This window comes from Podarcis pityusensis (assembly GCF_964106645.2).
Source record: "Podarcis pityusensis genome assembly, chromosome: 13".
NCBI lineage: Eukaryota > Metazoa > Chordata > Lepidosauria > Squamata > Lacertidae > Podarcis > Podarcis pityusensis.
This window is the reverse complement of record NC_138038.1, coordinates 3,717,976-3,737,729: the sequence shown is the minus strand read 5'-3', so window position 1 is coordinate 3,737,729 and position 19,754 is coordinate 3,717,976. Positions and strand designations below refer to the sequence as shown.

Below are 19,754 nucleotides of genomic sequence, written 5' to 3'. Positions count from 1 at the left end.
AGGATGTGTGGATCCAGAATTGGCCTCCACAGTCACTTACGGACTCATTGTTAAAACTGTGTTTATGGAAGACGATCTTACTTGGCTACGAGGGATCGCCAAAGAAAGAAAGAAGAAAGAAAAGAGTCCTTCCTCCTTCCCAAAGCTGGGCAAGTGCTTACCAGGCTTTGGGAAGAAGGTAGGAGGGTTCTAGGACTCTGCCAGAGCCTCGTTCCTCCTGCTCCAAGCAGGGAGGTCATCAGATGGCCTTGCACAGGGTTCCGCGCTGCTCAGGCTGCCCACGGCTGTGACCCATTGAGCTGCACTTTCCACACCCAGTTCCAGGTGTAGCAGGCTTGTTGAGTTTCCCAGGAGGTCCAAAGGATGAGGAAAGGGTCTCCCTTCGCACACAACTTCTTCTTCACCCTCTGTCCTCTCCTCCTCTTCTAGCTGTTTGCTGGTCCATACCAGGGCTTGCTTTTTTGGACAGGCTCAAGGTGAAAAATGCTTCCTCAGGCTGCCCACAGCTGAGTCCCGCTCAGCTGCACTCCAGGGAAGGAGAGCCCACCACCTTCTGAGGGAGTCCATTCCTCTGTCAAACAGATCTTACTGTCAGAAAGTTCTTCCTGGTGTTTAGTCAGAATCTAATTTTTTAAAACTTGAAATTGCTCACCAATTGCTGCTTTGCAGTCCTCTAGAGAATAGCTTTTGAGTGGAAAAAGGGCTGGTGTGCAAACCAGAGCAGCGCATGGAAACACCGTTTACCTTCCCACCGGAGCGGTACCTATTTATCTACTTGCACTTTGATGTGCTTTCGAACTAGGACATGCATATATATTTTGGCCCTAAATCTTTATTTAGATTTAGGGCCAAAATATACATGCATATTCTACCTAGTTTGGCTGTTCACCTCCAGTGTTCTGGCAGTGAGTGGTACACATTTAGGCATTTGTTTCCCCCCCTGAAATTGACTACATATATTCAACAAATTAAATAAAATTGAAGATATTTGAGCAGCGCTACCAACACTTGTGAAAGCTGTAGCATGCTTGCAGTACAATCCTATTCATGATTATTTGCAAGAAAATGCCAATTATTATAATGTGAGTTGTTCCCTGTGCCTAGGATTGCAACCTCCTTCTTCTGATTTAAAATAGGTAATTGATTAACAAAATCCATACTGTGCAGCAAACTATTACACTTGTGCGCACTGTGTAGCTCCAGGCATGCTCCTTTGTGTTGGGTTTTGTGGACGTCCAATTAAAACAAGGGTTTTTCCATCATTGGAGAAGGCACAGGTATGGATTTCACATGGCTTGCTATCTTATCAATGAAGAATATGGCTGCGATTTGTGTTGCTGCACCAGGTATCTTTTAAATCTGCACTTTGGCTATAATAAGAATAAAGTAAGTAAATATATTAGCCTGGAATTTCTAGAAGCCTGGACTTGCCAAGTGAGTGCTTCCAGTCTTAGGGCTTATGCAAACAATGCTTGTGTTGAATTTCCTTACTGTAAATGGATGCCTGTGATCACATTTAGTTTCCATCTGACTAATTTAATGCATTCAGAAGACCTGTTAGGTTGTATCCTCCCCTCCTTTGTCCCCACCTCCTCCTAGTCACGCACATGCAGGGCACAACTCAGCTTTTCTAGATGCAAGTCTTAATTATTTACAGTAAGAAATGAGATCCCAGAGCAGCACAGCTCTACATGGTTCACATTACAGCCCATAGATAATGTGGCAGCTGTTCACAACAGCACTTTGTATACCGTGCATTTACATAAGGAATCCAGGTGTGCCTCAACATAAGCAGCATTTGCGCAAGTCTCAGTGGACCCCTCTTGGTGCTTAAAGTAAACACAAATCCTTTCAATTATGCCAGCTTATGGTTGCTGGAACACAAACTTTGTTTTATTTTGCTCATCTTTCTTATTATACATATTATGCAGAAACACACAATCCATTGAACTCTGGAAGTTAAAAAAGAAGATGATAAATCATAGGTACTAATATGTTTCCCAAATGGGTTATTATGAACTTTAGATCGTATATTTTAAGGGTGACAGAAACCAAAACCAAAAGTTCATTCCCTCAAAGAACCCAGCTATTCTAGAATAACCCTATGCCCTTGGACATAGGTGTTTTGAAACAAAAGGAGCAATCCATCGAAAACAAATACACTGTTAGCAATCTGTGGCCCATGGCCAAATATCAAAAGCCCTTTGCAAGCAAACAGTTCAGCCCTGTGACAAGAGTGATCTGTTCCTTGCCCAGCAGCCCACTGGGCAGAGAGGAAGAGAGAGTTGAGAAAGAGAGAAAGAGAAGAGGAAGGAGCAGCAGCAGAAAAATGGAGATAAATGGCATCTAGGACCTGGTGTGAGATGTAAGCTTAGTTGAGCCAGGTGGGAGCAGTGATCAGAGTGCTGTTAAATAAAGTATACCTGTAAATAGCCAATTGTGAAGGAAATCCACCCCAGTCACAGCTGATTTCAAAAGAGTAAACTTCCCCAGAATGAGGGGTTTGGTTAAAAAGGCAGTTGAGAAGCCAAGAAGGTCAAATCATTCAGAATTGCTTGGGAATTGTTTAAAGACAGAAAATTGGAAACACAACTTGAATATATACCTGAGAGCAGGAAAGGTACCATGAAGGCCAAGAGCAAACTGGCATGGTTAATGAGCGGAGTCAAAGAAGCTTTCAGAGGCAAGAAGGCTTCCTTCAAAAAAATGATCTCTTGTCCAAATGAAGATAACAAAAAGGAACACAAACTTTAGCAAAAAAGTGCCTGCAGACAGTAAGTAAGGGATACTAAACATTAATTTGAGGAACACATTAAGACCAGCAACAATAAGTTCTTAGTAGCAGGAAAATGTCCAGGAAGGCAGTTGGACCCTTGGATGATAAGGGAGTCAAAGTAGGATAAGGAGATTGGGGAGAAGCTGAATGAATTCTTTAGATCTGTTTTCACAGCAGAGGATATAGGGCAAATCCCAGTGCCTGAACTAAGCTTTGCAAGAGGCATGTCTGGGAAACTAAGACGGAGAGCAGTGACAAGAGGTGAAGTTTTCGGTCTAATGGACAAAATAAAAATTGACAAATTGCTGGGTCTGGATGGCATCCTCTTGAGAGTTCTCAAAGAACTCAAATGTAAAATTGCTGATCTCCTAACAACAATAACAAAAAGTAACTTGCCCCTTGGATCAGCCTCCATACTTGAGGACTGGAAAGTGCCCAATATAACCCTTTTTTAAAAGGGATGCAGCAGGGATCGTGGAAATTACAGGCCAGTTAGCTTGACATCTGTCCCTGGAAAATTGGTAGAAAATATTTTTAAAGATAAAATAACCAAGCATATAGAAGAACAAGTCTTACTGAAGCAGAACCAGCATGGCTTCTGTAAGGGAAATTCTTGTCTCATAAACCTACATATTCGAATTCTTTGAGAGTGTCAGCAAGCACATAGATAGAGGGTATCTTATTGACCTAGCACTCATCCAGACTTCCTTTAGTGCCACTTTTCTAGGTACAGGTTTGTGCTTTAAAGCTCCATTTCCAAGTGGTGGTTTGTTTGTTTGTTTGTTTGGCTGTTTGTTCTGATTCAGTGTTAGAGTGGATTCTCCGAATGGAGAGAAATACAGTGGTACCTCGGGTTACAGACACTTCAGGTTACAGACTCCGCTAACCCAGAAATAGAACCTCGGGTTAAGAACTTTGCTTCAGGATGAGAACAGAAATCATGTGGCGGCAGCAGCAGGAGGCCCCATTAGCTAAAGTGGTGCTTCAGGTTAAGAACAGTTCCAGGTTAAGAACGGACCTCTGGAACGAATTAAGTACTTAACCTGAGGTACCACTGTATTGGGACCTGTGCTTTTTAACTTGTTCACAAACCATCTAGAGTTAGGATGAGCAGTAAGGTAGCCAAGTTTGCTGATGATACTAAATTGTTCAGGATTATTAAAGAGATAGCAAAGAGCTCAAAATGTCCACCACCACTACTACCAAAATAATAATTTTATTGTTTATACCCCCCCCCCCAATCTGGCTTGCAGCACATACAAATTGAGTGAATGAGCAGTAAAATGGCAAATGCAATTCAGTGTAAACAAGTGAAAAGTGATGTAAGTTGGAGTGAAAAAATCTTAAATTTTAACTGTGCACACAAGGGGTTTGAACTGGCAGTGCTGGACCAGGAACAAGACCTTGGGGCCATAGTAGACAGCACAATGAAGTTGTTGACCCAGTGAGTAAAGGTAAAGGGACCCCTGACCATTAGGTCCAGTCGTGACCGACTCTGGGGTTGCGGCACTCATCTCGCTTTATTGGCCGAGGGAGCCGGCGTATAGCTTCCGGGTCATGTGGCCAGCATAACTAAGCCGCTTCTGGTGAACCAGAGCAGCGCACGGAAATGCCGTTTACCTTCCCGCCAGAGCGGTACCTATTTATCTACTTGCACTTTGTGCTTTCGAACTGCTAGGTTGGCAGGAGCAGGGACCGAGCAACGGGAGCTCACCCCGTCGCGGGGATTCGAACCGCCTACCTTCTGATCGGCAAGTCCTAGGCTCTGTGGTTTAACCCACAGCGCAGCAGCCATGAAAAGGGAATTTTCATGGGATCATTGGGAAAGGAATTGAAAACAAAACTGCTCATATCTTAACAATATTATACAAATTTATGGTGTGATTGCATTTGGAATACTGTGTACAGTTGTGGTTGCCTCACCTCAAAAAAGGATATTGTAGAGTTGAGAAAGGTTCAGAAAAGGAAAACCAAAATTGTCAGGGGGATGGAACAACTCGCTTATGAGGAAAGGTTGCAGTATTTGTGATTTTTTTAGTTTAGAGAGAAGGCAAGAAAGAGGTAACATGATAGAGGTTTGTAAAATTATGCACGATATGGAAAAAGTGGATAGAGAAAAGTTCTGTCTCTCTGTCATAACACTTGAACTCGTGAGCATCCAGTTAAACTGAGTGTTGGGAGATTCAGCATGGATAAAAGAACCTGCTTCTTCAAAGAGAGTATAGTTAAACTGTGGAACACACAGGAGGCAGTGATGATCACCAACGTGGATGGCTTAAAAAAGGATTAGACCAACTCATGGAGGAGAGGCCTATCAAAGGCTACTAGCCATGATGGCTATGTTCTGCCTCCATGCCTTGGAATACCAGTTTCTGGAAACTGCAGGAGGGGAGAGTTGTTCTTGGATTCGAATCCTGCTTGCAGGTTTCCCACAGGCATCTGGTTGGCCACTGTGAGAACAGGATGCTGGACTAGATGGGTTATTGGCCTGATCCAGCAGGCTCTTCTTATCTCCCCCACATTTGCCTCTGGCTGTTCCCAGCCATGGCTACACCTCCCCACTGGGCCAGGGCTGGGGCTCTCAAAGGAGAAAAGGTTGCGCATTCCTGCTGTAAGCTCTGCAAACTGTCAGTGCAAGCAAAAAAGGTTGGTGACCCCTGCCCTATAGCATGTTCAAAACTGGGCTGAGGCTGCAGTTCAGTCATAGTGTCCCTCTCAGGGGCCTGTATTTCGTTACTTTAAAAAAAAAAAATTGTATTCATTTTTCATTTTTGTTCCTTACCCTCCAAGACTTCCCCCAACTTGCATTTCTGGTTTGTTTCTATTTTCACCCGCTTTGCTATCATTCAACAGAAAAAGTTATTAATAACATAACATCAAACCTTAAAAACATAAAAATAAAAATAAATACATCATCTTATTTCACTATCTTCCAAACATTTTCTGATGCTAATAATGTGGATTTTTATTTAAATCCCGTCATCAAGTCTATTGCATTTCTTTGTTTCTGCAAATATAATATGAATGGTTCCCAATCTTTTTCAAAGTCTCTGTTGTCTTTTTCTCTTAGTCTTTCTGTCATTTTTGCCAGTTCTGCATAGTTCATCAACTTCTCTTGCCATTGTTCTTTAGCTGGTATTTCTCCAGTCTTCCAAATTTGTGCAATCAACATTCTTGCTGCTGTTGAGGCATACATAAATAAAGTCCTCATTTCTTTTGGCATGCCATACATGTATTTTGTTACTGACCATCTCAGTGAGAAACTTCTCATGACAGAGAAACCTCGGGGTTCCCTGAAACATCGTTTGAAAATCATTGTGGTAAGCAGGTATTTTCTCGTCCTTTGGACAAGGACTACAGGCTTTATGCACATTGAACATAGCCTGGGGATGTGGCGACTTCTTCCCTCTCCTTGCTATGGTATTTGGATGAATGTTGTGAGGTGCTACGGCCTCTGCTGTGGTCACCAAGAATATAGTGCAAGGTGTGTTGTGGGCTGCCTGATCCTTATGGCTGTCATCTCCAAATGCCTTAGCACTTTTCAGTGTGCAGAGGTGGGTTTCGGTGGCAGGCCGACTGGATTTACCTCAAGATCTAGGTCACCTGGGCACCTAGAAACTTGATCCTAGTACCAGAAGTATTTTTCAGCTGAAGTCTTAGTCTTAATTTTTCAGTACTTCGGGGTGGTGGCATGATTTTTTTTTTTTTAAAAAAGGTGGTCAATGCCCTTGTTTTCCCCTAGTCTACAATACATGAATTTCACGTCATTCATAGCTGTTGTTTTCTCAAGGACAGAAGAATGCCTGTTTTCACACCTTGATTTGTTTTGTACCGAGCTAAAATGTAATTAGGTGAAAAGCTATAGCTTCCCTTCTTGTTTCTTTTCTTTTTCTGAGTCTGAACTATTCCTTCTGAGCGTATCAAAGCCAAGATAAATGATTTTCAGTTCCTTGGTCTTCAAAAGACAATGTTCTGCTTAGCTCAATCACTTAGCACAGGCTCTTAAATTCATCCTTGCACAAATATTTTTTTTGGGGGGGGGAGCAGAGTAACAAAATCGCTCAGATTTTCCTGCCAAAAAATTCAAGTCAAATGGGCATGGCAAGATGGGAATGAAGGCTGATGGGAAATAAGCCAATCTGGCCATTTTAGGCATGAAAGTGAGTGAGAGAAATACTAGTTGCATAGAAGTAAAAGATAATCAATATGGTAACTAACCCTTACCCTTGATACAGATCCTAGTTTCACTAACCTACAGAGAAACATGCTTCCTTCAGCATGTCATAGATGCAGGTTCCGTTTTAGAAGGAAACAGGAAGAGTTTACCCAGGCTAGATGAAGACAAAAGCTGGTTACAGAGGAGCCATGTTTCAATGCCACTGTTTAGTGTTTTCAAGTATGGGAACTGATCCCCCAGTACTTTTTCTCTCCACTTCTTGCTTTCTCTGCACCTATCAGCATTGCAAAATAAGGCACCTTTTCATTTTGAATGCAGTTCACCATTAAATTTTGGGAGGTGGTGAGCAAGCACTTTCCCTTGCCTATTCTCCTTCTGCCTTGCACTTTCCAACTCTGCAAACTTCCATTGCAGCTCCTTTCCTCCCCGGTCTCATTGGGCCTGGAGAAGCAGGCAACAGAAAAAAGTATGCAATATGCATTTGATAGTGAGGCTTTGGGGAGGAAAGTTCTGAGAGCAGAGGGGACACAGCAACCACACTTAGAAGGATACAATTTATGTCATTCTTTGCTTTTCTTAGTGGAAACCTATCATTTCCTCTGTTGCCAGTGCTCAGGTGTGAAAGCCGTTGCCTGTGCAGCCAAAACAGCACCATTCAGGTACCAGAGAAGCTTATCAGCAGGATGGGGGAAGCCCCAAGATTTATACAGGAACAACAAATCTTTAGGTGGGGGGATATTAAGGAGGGGAATCCCCCCCCCATAAAAAACAGCCCAACGAGAACAGAGCTCAGTCACCACAGAACACTGAGAGGCAGTACAGTATTGGGAAACTAGTAAACCAGTCAATAGGAGGAATGGAACAGAGTATTGCAGAGGTGAGCTTAGCTGGCCGGCTGTAAAAGTGAACAGGGTATTCCATGGTGCAGTACATGTATTTTGTTTGCAGGTCCCAGTTTTAGTTATGTAAAAGGGTTGGCATGGCAACCTAAAGTTTTCATTGTGTCTACTTTGTGTATCAGCTTTAGCTCTACAGTGGCAAAAAGAAATCCTCATCACCAGCTGCTTTAAATCTTTATGATTGCAGGTGGGGCTCTCCCTAGGACAAAACTCTGAAAAATGTGGCAGTGGCATCTGCCCTAGGGAACAGAATAGCTTCCAGAAAGACAGGAACTGGACCTCCTGGACAGAGAATCTAAGGGGCAAAGCTCCAGATACATCATAGCTCCACCATGATTCTAGGAAACAGCTGCCCATTTTTGTGAAAAGAAGCCATAATTTTTTACGCTTGCCTATGTTATATCATTGCTTGGTTCACATGGGTAGATTTGTATTCAGCCCAAAGTTGAGCACTTTAGTCCTATTAATTTTAGTAGGATAGAGGTTAGCTTTTGCTGGGCATTACCTGTGTACATTGGGGACTTTGTAGGACAGGAACACCCTACATAGAAAGAAGAGTTTTAATTTAATTTGATTTCTTTTATTATTCATGGCTCAGACCCAAAACATTGTGTATATCAGGGGTAGTCAACCTTTTTATACCTACCGCCCGCTAATGCATCTTTCTTGATGGTAAAAGTTCCCTACTGCCCACCAGTGCTCTATGAAAGGAGGATTCAGCTTGTGCCATAGAACCCCCTGCCGCCCACCTAGAATCCTGAAACGCCCACTAGTGGGCCGTAGGGACCAGGCTGACAACCCATGGTATATATGGTAAATGGCATTTTTAAGGCTCAGTGATAGGCCACAAACTTTGTTTGCACACTGAAGATCTTAGGTTCGCAATTAGGTAGTAGGTGGCATGAAAGACACACACACCTTCTCTGCCACTGAACCCCTGCCTACGGGGTTAGAAGAGCAAAGTGTTAGTGAGCTGCTGTCTGGGCAGCTTCTGATGTTCCATATTTAAGGACACTTTCATGATTCACCAGACCTACAGTCCATAATCTCTTTGGCTTTCTCTTTCCCGTAACCACTAGTAACTAGATAGCTGGAGAATTAACTGCTAGAAATCCAGGTCTGGTCAGTTCTGCTGGGTTCTTCCCTCTCACCTCTTCACTGTGGAAGCAAAACACAAGCTGATAACTCTCCCAAATCGCTTACTCACAAGTAGTTGCATTAGCTGTCCTAAAGCCAAGTGCTTTGACCCCTTAATCTCTGTGCACTTCCTTTGGTGTACTTTGTCAAGCTAATCTTCTTCAGTTCTTAAATGTGTACATTAGTAAGTGCTAAGTACACACTTTTGCAGATACCTGGCTGCCACCTTCTTTCCACCCCCAACAACAAAAGAAGAAAAATGCTGTAGGTGCTTTCCGTCAGGTGAATTCTAAGTAATGGTGACTGTTTAACTTGCAGCTCTTCCTGTTATTGTCTTTACAAGAGGTTCCTTGCCCCTGCCTGCAAGACAATAAAGAAGTCATCAGAGTAAAGTTAATAAATTACTTCGTGAGAATAATATGGAAAAATGGCTGTACAAGAATATTCCCAATTAGAGACCTTTAGAAATACTTTCTAAAGAAATATTTTATAAATGGAGTACAATGGGATCTATTAAATCCAGCAGCACATTTATATGTTCAGCTGGTATTTTGTGTTCAGAAAGGAGTAGAGTGGTACCTCTAGTTATGAACTTAATTCATTCCAGAGGTCCATTTTTAACCTGAAAGGTGCGCTTTTGCTAATGGGGCCTCTTGCTGCCACTGCGCCATTGGCACACGAATTCTGTTCTCATCCTGGGGCAAAGTTCTCAACTCGAGGTAACTCTTCCAGGTTAGCGGAGTTTGTAACCTGAAGCATTTGTAACCTGATGCGTTTGTAATGCGAGGTACCACTGTACCACACTCTGGAGTCCTAATACGGTCCACTGTGAAACTCCTGTGTGAAAATCCCATTCCTCATAGCCCTTGATCATCTTGATGGCCCATCTCTGCACACATTACATCTTGTCAACATCCTTCTGAAACTGTGGCTCCCAGAACTGGACACTTGGTGTGGTGTGACCAAGGCAGAATAGAGTAGTACTCTTACTTCCCTTGATCTGGACACTGTACTTCTGTTGAGGCAGCCTAGAATAGCATCACACTGTTAAGCTTGTGGTCCACCAAGATCCCGAGATCCTTTTCACATATACTAGTAGTAGGCCAGGTATCCCCCATCTTATATTTGCCTAAGCACTAAATCTTACATTTTCCCCTACTGAAATTCATTTTGTTAGTTTGGGTCCAGTTCTCCAATCTGTTAAGGTCATTTTGAATTCTGATTCTGTCTTCTGCGGCATTAGCTACCCCTTCCAGTTTTGTGTCATCTGCAAATTTGATGAACATCTCCTGAATTCCTTCATCCAAGTTGTTTATGAAGATGTTGAACAACAACAGGCCCAGGACAGAACCCTGCAGCATCAGACTTTTCCCCAGGATATTGATGATGATGATGATGATGATATTATTATTATTATTCATACATACATACATACATACATACATACCCACCCCACTCATCTGGCTGGGTTTCCTCAGCCACCCTGGGCGGCTCCCAACAGAATATTAAAAACACAATAAAACATCAAACATTAAAAACTTCCCTAAACAGGGCTGCCTTCAGATGTCTTCTAAAAGTCTGATAGTTGTTTATTTCCTTGACATCTGATGGGAGGGCATTGCACAGGGCGGGCGCCACTACCAAGAAGGCCCTCCTCCTGGTTCCCTGTAATCTCGCTTCTTGCAGTGAGGGAACCGCCAGAAGGCCCTTGGAGCTGGACCTCAGTGTTCAGGCTGAACAATGTCTAGGAACCATTAATGAGGACTCTTTGGGTTTGGTCAGTCAACCAGCTACAAATCCACCTAACAGTTACAGTCGTACCTTGGAAGTCAAGCAGCCTAGTTCTCAAACGTTTTGGCTCCCCAACAATCGAAACTCGGAAGTGACTGTTCCGGTTTTCGAATGTTCTTTTGGAAGCTGAACGTCCGATGGGGCTTCTGCGGCTTCCAATTGGCTGCAGGAGCTTCCTGCAGCCAATCAGAAGCTGTGCTTTGGTTTTTGAGCATTTTGGAAGTCAGACAGGCTTCCGTAACTGATTCCATTCGACTTCCAAGGTATGACTGTACTTTGTTCAGCCCACATTTACCAGCTTCCTCACAATTGTATCATTGGGGACTTTGTCAAAAACCTTACTGAAATCAATAAACGCTATGTCCAGAGACCACCTGAGTACTGGTGAGCAATCTGGGAGAAAACCATGAGGCGACAAAGCCTTTGTTCTGTGATGGCAAACTGTGGAGTAAAGCAGCTGACAACTGCTCTTTTAGGATTTACCTCACACTCCTCTTTCTTCTGGCCAGTGTATTTAAAAGGGGGGTGGAATGAAGGTGGTGTGCATGTGTGACACAGAAAAATATTTTTGTGAGACTGTCATTACTTCAGACTCTTTTGCGCCTCTTTATACTATGTGTTTCCCGTCTCCTACATAACATGGCTTTAACAATTTTTTTAAAAAAATCACAAACTATTTAGCTTGGTTCAGTTTTAAAACCACATATACATTTGAAGGGCAATCTTAACAAGGGAATTAAGTGAATAACTTATTCAACCTTGACTTAATGTTCTTGAATGCCATTTTGCTTTGTGCTGCAACCTCAGCTGATGTCATTTTATGAACACCTGAGGCAACCCTTTTTACTTCCAGTTTTTTTCTGCTAATACCACTTAGTGTTATTGCTGACCTTTTACCATTGGTTAACAATAAGATGTAATAAAACTAAATGTTATTTCTAGCCTGTGGTGCTACACTTGAACTATGTCACATACATACCCTGACCCTAAATATGTTTACTGAGAAATAAGCCTCATTTGCGTCTGGAACGACTTACTACCTAATGTTTATGTTTCTGATTTCAGCCACAATGTTACTTGACATTTTCCTTGAAAAACCAGCGAAACCTTGGCTCTAGATTTAGTTTAGAACTTAGTTTAGAACTGTCCTGCTGGGACAACAAAATGGTCCATCTAAAGTCCAGACATAAAGCTCAGAAGCCGGGTGAGATGGAGATGGTCACCCTCTATCTCATGTGTGACCTCTTGCACATGTAGTAGCAAGAGGGTGGTCAGAAGCTTAATGTGGCTGGACATGCGGAGGACTCTCTCCTCGTGTGCCCTTATCTGCACTGCATCACCCCGCCTCCTCACAGGCTTTCCTTCATGGATGCACATGCACACTCATCCATTCACGCTCATGGTGCATGGTGGAAAGCTAATCTTCACCAAGTCCACCCAACAGCTCTTTGAAGTGCACCTTCTTCCACAGTGTGCTTCCTCCAGCTTGCCAAGCAGCTGTCTGAAGGGCTGGGCAGAGGGTGGTGCCATCCACACATACCCTGCCCATCATGTAAATTTAGTAGCAGGAGATTTTGGCAGCCGGGGGGTGGGGGTGGGCAGGCCATGCTGAATACCCATAGAAGCAACAGGTTGCCCACATGTGTCACTACCTCTGAACATAAAAATAGCCTGTTGGATCAGACCAGTGGCCCATCTGGTCCATCATCCTGTTCTCACAGTGGCCAACCAGATGTCTGTGGGAAACCAGGGAGCACATGAACATTTCTCCTCTCCAGTGATTTCCAGCCACTAAAATTCAGAAGCATTGCTGACTCCAGCTTTGGAGGTTGCGCATTGATAGCCCTTTCCTCCTCTCATTTAGGTGACAGTTTTTAACAGAAAAAGCATCAGGGAGTACCGGTAACTCACTCACTGACTTGCATAAAGGGTCAATAATGACCAAACAAAACATGCATACGAAACATAGAGGGTTCCTTTGCTTCAGTCTGGAATAGCAAAATCACAGTATGACAACATAGGAGAACAAGATTATTATGGCAATGGCAAAGGGAAGGTGAATCTTGACAGCAGATGACATGCCTGTGAAAAAAAATTCTCTTCTAAAAAGTACTGAGATAAAAAGGAGACATGTCCTCGTTTGTTAACTTGACTTTTAGTCACTCCTACCTGGTTGAGATAATGAATTGCCATAATCTCTCACACTGTTATGACATACATTTCTTTAGTTTGAGAGGAATAGCTGATTAATTCTAACTACAGCCATGCACCCAATGCATCAGAGGAGATGGAGGCATAGCTGAGTTCAGCACTATCCTGTTCTCTGCCCACGTTTGTAGACTAGGCCGCCTCAGCCAGGCATGGTTGGCTGGGAAGAGGAGAGACACCAAAGGGTGGCTTCTAAAATGCAGACACACACACACACACACACACACACACACACACACGTGGGAAGAGCAACTGGATGTGGAGGCTACCAGTTTGTGGTGAATGTATGTCCAGAAGACAGGCTAGGAAGTAGGATGCACCTTTCCTAGTTCTGGTGGGAATTCTGGAGGTTTGGAGCAGGGGGAGGGGCGCAGCTCTGGGGTCAGGCAGGAAAACAGGGAAGAAAAGTCAAGCAAGAGCAGGCCCCCAAAATGGCTTATTGAGTCTCTCCTCCAGCTAGCAAGGGTGGTGGTGGGCTTTGGGAGCAGCTGCAGCAAACGGGGACCTCTACTTCTGTAGGATCCAGAGAAGTGAGGTACTGAGAGAAAAACAGGTGAGTCAGACCCCCTGGGTTGTGGCTAACAAACATGTGTGATACTCAACATAAGTGCTTTTAAAGGTAAAGGGACCCCTGACAATTAAGGCCAGTCGCAAACGACTCTGGGGTTGGGGCACTCATCTCATTCTATAGGCCGAAGGAGCCAGCATTTGTCCGCAGACAGCTTCCGGGTCATGTGGCCAGCATGACTAAGCCGCTTCTGGCAAACCAGAGCAGTGCATGGAAACCCCATTTACCTTCCCACCAGAGCGGTACCTATTTTTCTACTTGCACTTTGATATGCTTTCAAACTGCTTGGTGGGCAGGAGCTGGGACTGAAAAATGGGAGCTCACCCTGTCACGGGGATTCGAACCGCTGACCTTTTGATCCGCAAGCCCTAGGCTCAGTGGTTTAGACCACAGCACCATTTTAGGTGGAGTGATATTCAACTTTTCCCATAAACAAAAGGTTCAAAGGATCAGGGAGGTGTCATTTAACATAGCTTTGTACCCCCTTGGGTCAGGTTGACATGGATCCTCACCCTCTGATAGAATTTTCTTTTGTTGGGACAGATGGTGGTACCTGCTCTCTTCAGCTAGTTTGATGAGATCAGCAGTTGAACAATGGGCTCCTCTCCCGAGGGCCAGTCTCTTGCAATTATTTCTTCAATTGCATTGATTGGATTGTGAAAGGTCCCCATATTCTGTGCATATGACTTGGGATGTCACCTCCCCTAAGGTAACCAATTTAACTCATTGAGCTACATTTTCCATCATGCCTCCTGCAACCCCTTTAAAAAGTGAACCAAACCGAAGCCAAGTTTTAAAATCATATAGGCAATTTTGGAGTGAAGTGTCTTCCAAGTTCATAAGCTAGTAGCCAGCCTGCCAACACCCACCCTGGTCATTTCCTATAGTTACAAGGAAGTAGCAATGCTTGCAACAATCAAGGAATATGCATTTGCTTAAGCTTATGTTTACGAAAACGGTATGTTATTAAAGCCACAGTCAATATGCAAAGAGTGGAAATAACAGGGCTTGTCCTGGTTTTATAGAAGCCAATGTAATAGAACGTATTGAAGCTTTTCGCCAACTCTAAACTGACCTTATCTGCTTAGTCATAGAAAATGGAATATGGGAATATGGGAATATGGGAAAGTTAGAAGAAATTGGTATGTATAGCTTTCTATGGCTTTCTAAGGCTTTAACCCATGTTTCCTTGACTTAAACTACAGCACTCTTCTCAAGATCAATGTAAAAATGTACCTCATTTCATGGATTGCAAAATCCAGGTCTAGAACAGTCTTTCAATTTGCTCTGCCACCCCCCAAACTGACCACAAGGTTTTCAATAGGTCTGTTTCCAAATTCCATTGACATTTGACTTCTGAAGTCAGGTGTGCACATGACCTCATAACTTAATGAGGAACATTGACCTGGTGATCCTAAAATAGCGTCCACCTTTTAAATTGCTAATGTAAGTTTGCTAATTTGTTGACCCACAAAGAACAGTGACCTAAATTGTGATTTTAATGAGCTCATTGCAATGGTGTATACAGGTTCTGTGGTGATCATTAAGTGTGTAGCAACTAATAAACCTTCCAGAGAGCAAACCAAGTGCTAACCAGTTGTTGTTTTTTTTAAGACTATATCTAACTTGGGAGACCTTTTCAGCACTTGCTAAGATTAGGGAAGGCAGACAGGGGGTTCTTTGAGTTTGGTTTTTTAGCTCTTACAGTTGATATTGAGCCATATGCCTCAATAATTAGGGCACTGCAAGTATATTGATTCCTTGATTGTTTACTAATATGTTTTACCAGGGCCAGACCAGGACATTTTGGCACCTGAGGTGAATTGCAAAATAGCCTCTCCCCCTCCCCACCAGGGAGGAAGGGGTGAGTGAAAATCTGGATCAGAAACCAGGGAGGAATAAAGATCTGTTCCACAGGATCTGCTTCCTCTGTGGAAAATGCTGCCTGAGGCAGTCGCCTCACCTTGCCTCAAGGGTGGGCTGACCCTTTCACATCTTTCCTTGGTTTATTGCAGTGTGGTTTCTGGAAAGAACTTATTTATTCTTTGCTATAATAGTCTATATGTGCAAAGAGAATAATGAATAGTATTTGGAAGCACCCCACTTATTGTCTATCACCCGGGGGACACGGGTGGCGGTGTGGGTAAAAGCCTCAGCGCCTGGGGCTTGCTGATCGAAAGGTCGGCGGTTTGAATCCCCGCGGTGAGGTGTGCTCCCGTTGTTCGGTCCCAGCGCCTGCCAACCTAGCAGTTCGAAAGCACTCCCGGGTGCAAGTAGATAAATAGGGACCGCTTACTAGTTGGAAGGTAAACAGCGTTTCCGTGTGCGGCTCTGGCTCGCCAGAGCAGCGATGTCACGCTGGCCACGTGACCCGGAAGTGTCTCCGGACAGCGCTGGCCCCCGGCCTCTTGAGTGAGATGGGCGCACAACCCTAGAGTCTGTCAAGACTGGCCCGTACGGGCAGGGGTACCTTTACCTTTATAATAGTCTATATGTGCAAAGAGAATAATGAATAGTATTTGGAAGCACCCCACTTATTGTCTATCATAGCATCCATCTATTTCTTTCTTTCAATTGCCCCATGACCAGGACTCAGACATTGTTAGTATATGGAAACATAATAAGAGCAAGTGGGGAACCACAGTAATTAATGGTGTTGTGGAGGATGCAGCCTAGAAAGCATTGGCTAGAAATGTAGTTGAACTGTGTGTGGCATATTGATTCCTAGGCTGTAGATTTGGACACATTTGTGGCACCGAAGCCATGCGCTTGGAATGCTTGGGTGATGGCTATGAAGAGTTGGGACAGAGTAGCTCAGTGCGTTGATTTTAGGATGTGAGACTTGAAGATGGAATAGGAATGCTGTCAATGTGAATCCCAAAGAAACTGAGAAGGAAGTTATAAGAAAATGGATCTTATTTCTTGCATACCAGAATAATACGTTTCAAGACACTCTTCACTCCTGCACTGTATTAACTGATACAAGTGACCTACTTTCTACGAATAAATATTAATTGGAGGAGGAAAGAAAATCGACATTAGCAATGTTTACAAGTGAGATCTGCAACAAAATGTTGCACTGTAACCTCCCTCCTAAAAGCAGTGCTCCTGTTCGTGGTTAAAACCAGCCATTTCCTCCAAACAGGGCACTTCATTCTCCCCAGCCCTGTTCTAATTTAAATAAGAGTGTGGGGAATCTTTGATGTTTAACATTAAGGGTAGAGCAATTCAAAGGGGTTGGGGCGGGGTAATCCAAGGTGGAGGAACCACCAAATCCAAAATTGTGTTAATCTGTCTATTTTCAAACCCTTCCCATTAGTCAAGATGGGAAGTAAAATCAGCATGTGAGCTCCCTATTCTGAGTGAGTGTGTACCCAAAACCTCCTCCACAAAATTCATTTTACAGTTCTTTTTTTCATTATAAACAGCCTTTTAGCCATTATTGGAGCAGAGATCTGTGGAGAAGAAGAAGGTGCAAGATGTCTTGCCCCATGATATACTCACATGATATTTCACACTTTTATGCACCAGAAGCATACCATTATTTAATGTTTCTTCTTGCATTTGCCTTCTGACTCTCATCCATGTTGTTTTCTTGACAGTTTTCCACCTGTCCCATAAAGTCACCAGTGTGGTTCCAGAAAGTGTCTTGCTCATTGCGCTGGGCATTATCCTGGGAGGCATTGTGTTTGCAGCAGATCATATTGCCTCCTTCACCCTTACGCCAGACGTCTTTTTCTTCTACCTGCTGCCACCCATCGTCTTAGATGCAGGATACTTCATGCCAAACCGACTCTTCTTTGGCAATCTGGGCACCATCCTCCTATATGCTGTCATCGGGACCATCTGGAATACTGTCACCACAGGCCTTTCGCTCTACGGGGTCTTTCTCACAGGAATAATGGGTAAGGCGTGGGTAATCATTATTTCATTATTAGCTATTGGCTCATGTTTTCTTGGGTTGTCCTGGGATGAGTAACTGTGGAGCTTTCGTCACATCAACCGCTCCAAGTCATGAACTTGGTAAGAACCTGCTTTGCGCTGATACCACAGCTGATAATTTATTACATATATTTATTGTTATATTTTTATCCTGCCCTTCTTCCAAAGAGATCAGAGCAGTCTCTGTGGTTATTCCCTTCCAGCTACATTCTCACTACAGACCCTGTGCATTCGGTTAAGTTAGGATGATATGCATGGTGAACTAGCAGCTTCTGAGAAAACTATGATCTTTGCATTTAAAGAAGATTGCCCATCTCAGGTTTCTCATCAAGATCCGGTTGCGTAAGTTTCGAAGCCAGATTAGGCCTGTGTTTAGTTTACCCTTTCCTCTGAAGTTCCAGTAAAGATAGGCTGCCATCTTGGTAGCATTTAGGATTGGCAAGCCTCTTGATGTTTGTGTTAGGGCTCAGTTTACAATAGGTGTAGTTTTGAAATCAGCTATAAAGGATTGCTTTTGCTTTCTTTTGTGTGCAGTCGGGACAGTCGCTTTTTATTCTGAAATGGAAACCGTGCCCTTTAGTGCCATTGTTGACTAGGTGAATGGGCACATGCCACTATTGTTCTTCCAATCTAGCCTTAGGGAATAGTTCTCTCTCAAAACCTCAGGATTATCATCAAGAAAAAAACTCTTGTCAGTCTGAAGCAAACCTCAACCACATGCCCCCTTTGACATTTAAACACATTCAAGTGGGGGTGGGGTAGGGAAGAGAACCTTCTTTGCTAGCAGGTTGACTATTACTTGGTTTTCAGTGGTGCAGTTCAGCCACTATCACTGCAGACTGCAAACCATTGGCGAAATGGAAATGTGTTCAGTCTGCAAAATTAACATGTTCTCTGTTTAATTTTGAAAAGCTGGGTTTCACTGCTTGAATGATTCTGTGGCCAGGCTGCAAATGCAGCATGTGTTCGAGGTGGTCCTAATTGTATCTTTCCCAGCTCTAGTTATTTTGACCTTGAAACTTCATTATCTATGTGCTAAAAAGAAGATAATTGGCATACCTGATACTAGACACTTGGAGGAGCTGGGGGTATATATCTGTTCAACGTGCTCACGAATTAGGAGTGTCATGAATTAGACCCTTAAGACAGTGGCAGGTTTATCCAGTAACTTACATCCACACAAGTCTTAATATGGGAATAGGGTCTAAAATAAACAAGCCTAACATTTCAATGGGAAATAGTTCTAACCATGATGAAACTAGTAAATCCAGGCACATGTACACCCCCGCCCGCCCCCCAATGCACTCAAGAAGGACCAAGCACATAAGAAAGGCAATATTAAATGCAACTCAATTCCCCACCCCAGAAAAGAGTGGCTAACATTCTTATGAGGTTTGCTTTGTTGTTCTAGGTGACCTTCAAACTGGTTGGTTGGATTTCCTCTTGTTTGGTAGTCTAATAGCTGCAGTGGATCCTGTTGCCGTGTTGGCTGTATTTGAAGAAGTCCATGTCAATGAAGTCCTCTTCATCATTGTCTTTGGAGAGTCGTTGCTTAATGATGCCGTAACTGTGGTAAGATCTTTTTCTGAAGTCCAAAGTAAAAGTAAATCCCTCAGATTTAATTCTGAACTAATGGCCAATGGACTGCGGATAAATCAGGAATTCATTGAATGACTCAGGACACAGATAAATCGGTATGAAGTAGCAGTCAGTAAATTTACCTAGGTAAATATCACTGCTACATAGAGAAAAAAAGGTTAGCTGTTTTCATAAGCACACACTCAAATTCTTTGCAAATAGGCTTTCTTCCATCACAATTTAATCACAAATGTAAAATAGAAGTCTATAGATGTTGCATTTGGTAGTGTACTGTTAAAGAAATGGTGAAATAAGATACAAAAAAGAAAGAAACAAGAAATAGTACATATGTAGAAAGCAAAATAGAAAACAAAGAAAGATATTGTGTACATTACAAAAAATCAGGAAATTGTTATTGGTTGACAATAAAATGCTTTCTTTGATTCCTTTATGAAATGATCAATTTATCTTCCTCTTAGGTGCTATACAATGTGTTTGAATCATTTGTTAAAATAGGAACTGACAATGTGGTTGCTACCGACTGGGTCTATGGTGTGGGTAAGTCATCTTTTAAAACTTATTACATCATTAGTAAGTATCTTGTGAAATTTTAATAATGATGCCCTGTTGCCTCAAACACTCTTCACTTTTCCTCTCATTTGCTATTCTTGAACCTCA

The 19,754-nt window shown here is 43.0% G+C and overlaps 1 protein-coding gene across 3 annotated transcripts in view; it reads left to right on the top strand.

Annotated features, from left to right (window-relative positions):
* SLC9A3 (solute carrier family 9 member A3) overlaps positions 1–19,754 on the top strand; it is a gene marked incomplete at its 3' end in the record, with an annotated part of 109,752 nt that overhangs the window by 58,306 nt on the left and 31,692 nt on the right. For all 3 annotated transcript variants that reach the window (XM_080976650.1, XM_080976651.1, XM_080976652.1), the window contains exons 2-4: positions 17,159–17,461; positions 18,910–19,070; positions 19,556–19,634. In XM_080976650.1, coding sequence (XP_080832776.1) covers positions 17,159–17,461; positions 18,910–19,070; positions 19,556–19,634 — 543 coding nt within the window. The remainder of the gene's footprint in view (positions 1–17,158; positions 17,462–18,909; positions 19,071–19,555; positions 19,635–19,754) is intronic.